Here is a 9,423-nt window from a genome sequence, read left to right as displayed (position 1 = left end):
ATCATTCCCCACTATCATTCACTAAGGATGTATTAGAAAGAGTAGTTGGCAAGAAGGCATACAATTTTCTTGATAGATTCTTAGGCTACAATCAAGTCATAATTGTAGTAGAAGACTAGCAAAAAATGGCATTTGCCACCAAATGGGGCATATTTGCATTTAGGGTGATGCTTTTTGAGCTCACAAATTCTCCGACCACATATCAGTGGTGGTTAATGAGCACAAGTTTTAAGGAATATCTAAGGGACTTCTTGAAAGTTTTCCTAGAAGACTTGTGCAGTCCATCAAAGTGGGACGAGCATCTTTGATACTTGAAACTAGTTTAGTAAATATCCCTAAACTCACTCAAATGTCAATTTTGGGTTAAGGACAGTGATCTTGGGATAGTTGTATCGAATAATGGGATCTCCATGGATTCTCCATGGATTATAGTAAGATCAAGCTCATTTTGGAGATACCACCTCTACTAGAGTGCTTTACAAGGCACATGGGCTACCATAGATCAAGCTCATTTTAACCATGGATGATACTTCTCCAACCATTTACAAGGATGGAAGCAACAACATAATTGAGAGGAGCCAAATTAGGATTCTACAACTACTAGACGAATTTAAAGGCATGGAAAATAGTACACTTATAGAAGATCAAAGTGCTATCTACAAAAACATCTTCAAGACAAAAGGCGGGCTACACATTGTTTGCAGAACACCAGGCTCAGGTAAGACATTCATGATCAAGTACATTATATACAATCTTGTTTTGCACCAAAAATCCATAGTTCTGTCAGCGATAGTTGGTGTTGCATCACTACGCTTGAGTCACCTGGCAACAATAATCCATCATCAATTCGCCCTTCCAAATATTAACAATATGTTTCGTAGCGCACTTGCCAATTCATATGAACACTACTTTGCTTTACTTGCAGCAGACGCAATCATCATAGATGAGATATCTATGATGACATCCCAAATGATGAATCTGGTGGTTTGACAACTATGTGATGTTTGCAACAATAGTATGCTAGACCCATTCCAATTCAAGAAGGTGATTCTTTTTGGTGACATGCAACAACTGCCACTGGTATGCAAATATAGAGTCGCTGCAAAGGACTATTGCCAAAAATGCCACATCAGTAATTCGCCCTTCTGGAGAATGGGAAGATTTCACTACATGCACGCCCCCATACGGCACCTATAAGATCTAGATTTCAATACGTTCTTAAACATCATTTGCACAACACCACTAACAAAAGAGCAGATCGAACGATACCTCGGTGGCCTCATGATCATAGAAGAGGAGGCAACAACATTCATGGATGCAGAGATGACTATTCTATGCACTCACAGACAAGATGTACATCGATTTAATGATGCAATATTGACATCACAATTCGCGGTGGGCTTCGACATCATACCAGTCCAAGTTGAGAAGAATGCCACCAACATTGATGAGCTACAAGATTGGATCATGGACCCAGATTTCCATGAACTTCCTCATGTGGCAATCGGGGCAAAAATCATGCTAACAGAGAATATTAACTTGATGATCAGGGTGGCCAGTGGAGCAACAACAACTATTCAAAGAGTGGAGTGGGACGAAACAACATCCATATTGGAAAGGATTCATGCCATCCTCTCCTCCATAGGAGAGCGTATGATCCTTAGATGCTCAAAGCACACAAAGGGTGCTGAATGGAATGTGGTACCACAAAATGACATTCCCAATCACGCTCACATATGCCATGACTAGTCACAAGTCACATAGCACAACACTACAAGGGAAGGCAATAATTGTGATACGGTAGACATATGTCATGCTCTCTCGAGTGACTACTCGTCAGAATCTTCATATCTTGCATGGCACAAAATTGATTGACTTTGTATCCACGCCATACATCGCACCACCAGAATAAAAAATGTATATTCTTTAAAACAGACATCACGTCCACTCTTACATTTCAACTAGCACTTTGCTAAGAAGAAAAAACAGCATAAGGCCAACATATAATAAAACCAAACAAATGTAATAAAATATAACTGAGTTGTCATTCCTTGTTTTTCCAGATCAAGCAGCCCAAAAAAAAAAAGGAGATTTCAAAGTAATGGCTAGCGCAAAAGAGGTAAATCTATATGCTTTTACATTTTAGCTTCGCCACATTAAAGAAAACAAGCCTTGACGATATTCAACAAATTTAACATTCACTACTTTGCAGATCTTCCAACAACTCAAAAGAAAGGTAGTACAAAAGCTAGATGAACATGAACACGCCTCCAAGATGCAGAAAAAAGCAACAAAGATATTCTTCAACGATAAACAAATGCGAAGAGCTAGCATAGCAGGAGTATTACCAGTCGAATACATCCACCGATTCAATTCTCATAAAGAATATCATCCACTAATGACAAGAGTGACCCAAATCTTGGTAGACAAACCAAAAGGGTCCAACAACCTTGCAGATGGGCTAATTAAACATTATACAAAAACTCTCAGAATGGAAACGAATCAGTCAGTGAACAAATGACTTGTTCGATGGCGCAGATGCTCCTTGATAACCATGGCAAAGGAATATCCACGTACTGCATGATAATGCTATACTTCGCATTCAATGTCGACATCGAAGAGGTCTCCCAATTGGACAAGCAAGAAGCGGATAACATACTTCAGCAATTCAAAGACGTATACGATGTGGAGGTAGGTCAGTGGGGCCAATAACTATTGAAAAAGTGACAGACAAGGTGGACCCCAAATTCGCTAAAGAACATTATGTAAAGGGAGAAACTATGTTCTCGGCACCAACCAGGATCAAAATTGAAGGTAAAGTAGAGTTTACATAATTGTCTACAATCTTGCTTTCAAAACAACATGAGAAACTAACACTTTTCTCCAATGTATTCCCAAAACTTGCAGAGACAGACCAAAGCAGCAAAACCAAAAAGGAGACTTCAATAATAAATTTTATCTATTGCATCACTTGTCTTGAAAATGGAAAAAAATACATTGGCCAAACTAGAGATGCCCTAAAGCAACTACAGCAGCACAAGACTAACCCACTAACTAAAATGATCGATGATGTACACAGGTACGCCCCATTTGAAAGCCACTTCAAGATGGACATAGTAGCATCGAGGCTAGAAGCAAAAAGGAGGCAAATATCCTGGAGCACCAGCACATTCTACATCGCCTAGGAACAACATCAAACTCAAGGGGTTACAATAACATAAAAGGAAATCCAGCAAGCCTTAGGAAGTATTGCTACTTTAAGCGGAGGAGACTTGTTTAATTGTATTTTTAGGGGGCTCAAATCGAGCCTATATTTTGGTTACACCGTTTCCATTTCAAATGATTTAATACATTAAGCCGATATCATCACTTTCAGCTACTTTTGACTAATTCGATTATAATTTGCCTACATTAATCTTCGATAAATCAATGCTATGATGTTTTCTTTTGTGAAAATTTGAGTTTCTATTCTATTGTTAAATGAAATTGTCATAGAAATGAACAGTAATTTGTTTTCTAGTTCTTTAAAGTTTAATGTAGTTAACTTTTAATACAATGATCCTAAAATAACCAAAAGTGTTCATGTTGGTAGTTACACACTATTAAATTATATTGCAAAATAAACACTCTTTGCAATTATGCCTCGCTGTCATAGAAATGAACAGTAATTTGTTTTCTAGTTCTTTGAAGTTTAATGTAGTTAACTTTTAGTACAATGATCCTAAAATAACCAAAAGTGTTCATGTTGGTAGTTACACACTATTAAATTATATTGCGAAATAAACACTCTTTGCAGTTATGCCTCGCCATCTGCCTACCACAAATCTAGTTGGTAGTATGTTATAGCTCTTCCTTTAAATTAAAATTCTCCTCTAAATGTATTCAAGGTTTTTGAATGGAATCTTCTGAAATTCAACACTTTTAAACTTCAAAATTGTGTGTAGAGCACGAATCTCATGAGAAGGAACCAAGAGGATAAATTGCACATTCAGCTTGTTAAAGGTTTTTGTATTATCATGAACATTTTTCGGGCAGTGGGGGAAGGCCGTCCAGCGAGCGATTTTGAGTAGGACAAGGCCAAGCCAAGAGCTGGACTCGACGTCCTAGGCCTTGGTTTAGAGATTCCACGAGTAGAATCTCAAGAGCTGGCTCGACTTCCCAGCCCTTGTTTTAGAGATTCCACGAGTCATGAGCTGGGTTCTTTGGAAACGGGTCGGGTTGCACAACTAGTTTCGTTTTCTAATTTTCTTCCTATACTAGATCAACAGGTTTTTCACGCATAGACAGAGCTGGACTCTACGCTGGAGGACGGTAATTCACATTAATCCACGGTAGTAAGTAGTTCACGCAAGGTAATTCCTTTGACGCCATTTGAGCTTGAGTTTGAGGGCTCCTCGGACTTCACATATTTCAACTAGAGAGGTGCCGGGAGTCGGGTTTCTCGGGACGGTGGCTCACAGGCCACAGGCATTGAAGTTGTGGTGGTGGCCAACCACGTCGGGCCGTTGTGGGCGTTGATTTTGACATATAATTCATTTAACCATTTGCGCTCGAGGGCTCCTTACATCCAAGCCTCCTCTACATCTACATAGATAACCTTTCTACACTGAGGAACCAAGGAAAGCATTTTCGGGCACAAGCTTACATCTGTCTTTGGGTGTTGACATGACGAGACTGACAATTAGAGTACGGGCTGAGATGTTGCGAAGTTGTAACTGACAAAGAATGGTATCTTCCCATCCTCATGTTTGTTGCTACTTACGCGCCGCTACAATCAAAGACGCTTTACTGGGCGTTGGATCCATGCACTGCACTTTCTTCTCATTTGCAGTTGAAAGTATAAAGCTTATCATCAAAATTTACCCAGTGTCGTATGACTCGTATCTATACTGTGAAGACCCGCTCTGCAGAGACTCTCTTATTGTACTAGGAAACGACTTAGTCGATGAGGCTTTCAAAATCCGACCCTCAACAGAAAATGCACTAGTTGTTTGGAAAACATAATTAAAAACAATTTCTGAACAGCCCTTCATTGCAGCTCATTGAGCAGAATTTGAGATTATAGGAAATATGACTATGGCTAGTCAAGTAATCACTGCATAAAGCACAGGCGATATGAACGTTAGCACCCCAGCTGATACCAACGCCAGAAGAGGAAGAACAGCCCGTGTCGCCCACACGCTGCGGCAACTGATTAGTCCTAGCCTTATCTGAATCACACCCACCATAGACAGCATCAGAAACACTGTTCCTACTATCGATCCGACGGCCGAAAGAATCATCCCAATCCTCAGAATGCGGGGATTTACTCGCCAATGTCTACGATTGTTTGCCAGACTTCCGAGTGTCATTTGCAGCTTCAATCCTTGAGCTATCAGAGTCGAAAACAAGTAGCAGCTGAAGGCGACAACTTCGTGCACCACAAGCCTCCTGGCGGTATCTATTCCAGCGTTGCATGTCGATACCAGACTGGTTTGTTGTGTAGCGTTCAGCGACAGGCCTATGAAGACAGCGGCAGTGAAGAAGGAGTTGACGCTGACGACCTCATCCAATGCTGCGAGATGGAGTTTCGCAAGAGATTCGACTACCACGGCGTCTTGGGCTACTCGCTGCACTTCCGATTCAGTAGCTTTGCTGCTCAAATCAAACGCAGGCGATGTTAAAAGCGGGGACTACACTGCAGCAATGGCAAGCTACAGAGCATACAGTTATATCTCAAACAAAATCAAGGCTAAGGGAATAAAGATGGAGATGGGAAGGTGGGTTCTGGTAACTGTACCTTTCCGGGGACTTGTGAGGCGGGGGATCACTGCTACGAGGCTCAGCCATGGATGTTACCGAATTGTGGATGGAGCAATGTGGGGATCGGAGGTGAGGCAAGTGCAGGGAAGCAAAGAAGACTAGGGAGCTACGTAGGTTGTGAGCACGGAAGTAAGGTATTTGCTTATCTTAATCCACAAAGACGTTAACTTTACCGTTTGTGCAAGTTTCAATACAGACAATTGTAACCTACCCAATAGCATTACGATTGTAATCTTCTTGCTTTTGTAGCTGCCCGTTTAAAAAAAATTCAACACACCTTTTCATTAGTCAATAGTACATACGCCGAGAATCAGAATCGGTCAATTTACTAGTAAATTTACACCCCCAAAGAGGACTCTTTTGGACACCGAAACACACATACAAAAAACCTTAAAGTCAAAACATTTAAAGGTTTTTCTTGAAAATTTGGAGGTTTTAATGCCTTCTATTTTCAAAAGTGAAGGTCAATTTCCAAAACTTAATATTAAGCAAAATTTAGAGATTTATTGTTAGAACATAACTAAAATGCCTTAACATTTGTAGGATTTAAAACCTTAGATTTCTAAAATTGAAGACCTAACATTAAACTACAAAGAGGACCTTTGACATGCCCATGTGTGTGACTAATTTTATTTTCCTCTCCACATGTTGCACCCTCTAAAAGATACACCCTCACTCTTGGCACATGTTGCACCCTCTAGAAGATACACCCTCTCTCTTGGCACATGGTAACCACAAAGGAGGCACCCTCTTTTTCTTTTTTACTGAGAGGCAATACTTTTTAAGTTATTTAATTAGGCTATGCCCCTCTTTTTCCTTACTTCCTTGGAAAGGAGTGGCTAATACTACTCTTCCAGTTATTTTTATTACAATGATTGTATAAAATTTGGTGCTAAAGACACACCCTCTCTCTTGGCACATGTTGCACCCTCTAAAGATACACTCTCTCTCTTGGCACATGGTAGCCACTACCTTCAGGTTTCTAAGGAAGGCAACCAAGAAATTCTCTATAATAGAATACAAAGAATCTAGGTACTACCATCTAGCATGTGGCCAAATATTAGTAGCCAAACATCTATCTCAATGCAACTACCTTCTAATTAATAAGCCCTCTTTTTCCTTTCACTAAGAGGCACTATGCCTCAAGTTATTCTATTAAGCCCTCATTAAGCCATGCCCCTCTTCTTCTTTTTTACTGAGAGGCACTACTCTTTAAGTTATTTAATTTAGCTATGCCCCTCTTTTTCCTTACTTCTTTGGAGAGGAGAGGCTAATACTACAGTTCAAGTTATTTTTTTAACAATGATTGTACAAAATTTGGTGAGAAATAAAAAAACTAGGGTCAAGCCACCCAAGGCCCTGGCACCACTATTGCAACATGAGGTACAAACACTTAACCTAAAATACCCTAAACCCTGGGCTTACATTCACGTTTGCATTAATGGGTGATTAGTGTTCGTTAATTACGCTTTAAGTAGCGTAAAAACAACGGTATCACATTGCTTATCAAAAAAAATCACCAAGAAATCAGGTAAAACTACTGCTCGTAGTATTCACATAATATGTACATTACCAGTGGTAATATTACTAATACCGATAGTTACTAGTATTACCGTTGATATTATAACCAGTAATAATGCTATATTACCAACGGCATTTTTCATATTACTGCCAGTTGTAGCTTAAGTACTAGCGATATTGTTGGTTGCAGAGTCACAGTTTCCCGCTCAGTCGCGCTATATATTGGTGGAAAGGGCAATAGAGGTGTGTCATTCGATTTGATTGTGGTTCATATACCGATGAACCCTTTGGTAAGTTGGGAAAGAACATGAACCACCACGATCTGGATCTAAATAGTAGTAAGGCTGAGTGGGGGAGGGTGAGTCTGCATTCATTATACTTGTGGGTGCGGTTCGCTACTCTAAATCCTTGCACTTTGGGGAAATCATAGACCACGAATGCGAGTGCTAGTGGATGCAAGTGTTTGTTGTGTGTTCCTGAGGGTCAACTATACTATGACTCCTTGTGTTTTGGGAAACTTGTGGAACATGATCATGAGTGCCAATGAATGGGATTGTTAGTAAGGAGTCTTAAGGCATGGAGACAAGGGGGAGACAAGATGGCAATGATTTGAGTAGAAATAGAGCATGTGTTGTGACTATGAATGCACAATCAGAAATGCTTGAAACTAGAAATGCTCATCCACAACCTTCAAGATGAGTTGTGACTAGGCAAATTATGGATGCATTGAGTCATTCCCATGCCAATATTCATACGCATGATAATGTTCCCGGGGTGGAACAAGTTGCAGAAGATCTCAATGCCAAAATGGGCACCAACCCAATGCTTGATCCAACTTGTGAGGTTGTTAACCAAGATATGGGGAGAGGATTTATGCGGGTATCACAATCCTCTCAAAGAGTTATTCCACATACATAGGGGGGGAAACGTAAGTCACACAGTCTAGAATGGAACTTTGTTATTAATGTTCATGACTACATTAGGCGAAAATATTATGGAATAAAAAAATTAGGGGGAGCACCTCACATAAGGGGTCGCTTGCTTGGAGACTCAAGAAAGAGCATTCAACATTGTGCAGCCCAAGGAGTTGCTGCAACAACTCACACCTTGACAAAGAAGTTGCAATCTTCTAGAGAAATCTGAAGAAGATCAATTTGGAAAAGTCAAGGTGTAAGTGGAGTAGAGTCTATAAGCACACACATTGATAGAAGTACAAGTGTTGCAAGCTCCCATGCCATAACTCCTTGTGTGGACACTAACATGCAAGATAGATCTCCACCTATGGCTCGTGAAGCTAGATCGGCAATTGCAACTACTAGTTTTAAGCAACCCATGATAGTTAAGACCATCCGGATTCAAGATTTTGAGAATACATAGTATGTACTTGGTACATTAATCTTGTGGTCAGGATATCCACTAAGTATGGTCAATAACGATGATGTGAGAGCTACATGGAATTGCATTGCTAACTATGGATTGGGCTTCAAGCCCCCTTCTTACCACACATTACATATAACATTGTTAGACAAGGCATATGTAGAAGAGAAAGATCACATGAATCATAGCATTTTCGAGCAGCTGCATAATACCGAATGCACAATTATCTTAGATGGGTGGATAATCATAAAACACCATGCTTTATCGAATGTGATGGCTATATCACCGCATGGGGAGGCCTTCCACATGTCAATTGATGCCTCAAATGTAAAGAAGTCAGGGACCTATATAGTGGTATATTATCAAAGGTTATAAGATAGCTACGTGTTGTACTCATACTGTAATCTTGCATTGAAAGATTGGTATAAACAAGTGCCATGGTTCAGAGAAATTGTTTGTGAGGCTCGAGACACCATGAACTTAATCCAATCAAAGCAACGTCTCGAAGCAATCTTTATGTATCGTGATGGTTCCACCATGTTACAATTGCCAGCAACCACGAGATTTTCCATGTACTTCTACACTTTGCAATCCTTGGTGTGAAGAATAGGAGTTTTCTTATAGAGACATTTCAATGTGATGCATTTGAACGATGGATGTCAGAGTTGATAGATAGGGCAACATTTAGGAGAATATGCATGACCTGAAAGAAACATTGGGATC

General features: G+C 40.1%; 1 protein-coding gene across 1 annotated transcript; it reads right to left on the bottom strand.

The window, feature by feature from the left end:
* Positions 1-5,084: 5,084 nt before the first annotated feature.
* On the bottom strand, positions 5,085-5,893 carry LOC147891365 (uncharacterized). Its single transcript, XM_087390062.1, has 2 exons — positions 5,780-5,893; positions 5,085-5,634 (listed from the first exon to the last, which is right to left on the bottom strand). Exons 1-2 carry the CDS (start codon positions 5,827-5,829, stop codon positions 5,085-5,087), a joined length of 600 nt encoding a protein of 199 aa, XP_087246188.1. The 5' UTR covers positions 5,830-5,893.
* Positions 5,894-9,423: the final 3,530 nt, after the last annotated feature.

Source organism: Dipteris shenzhenensis, chromosome 18 (genome assembly GCF_047967505.1).
Source record: "Dipteris shenzhenensis isolate YYH24624 ecotype China chromosome 18, Dip_SZ_1.0, whole genome shotgun sequence".
Lineage (NCBI taxonomy): Eukaryota > Viridiplantae > Streptophyta > Polypodiopsida > Gleicheniales > Dipteridaceae > Dipteris > Dipteris shenzhenensis.
This window is presented reverse-complemented; position numbering and strand designations above follow the sequence as displayed.

Excerpts from the sequence above, each read along its gene's own strand:
- LOC147891365 (XM_087390062.1), bottom strand. The coding sequence starts at position 5,829 with ATGGCTGAGCCTCGTAGCAGTGATCCCCCGCCTCACAAGTCCCCGGAA. Across the intron at positions 5,635-5,779 it reads CCTCACAAGTCCCCGGAAAG|CAAAGCTACTGAATCGGAAG; the intron begins GTACAGTTACCA and ends TGATTTGAGCAG.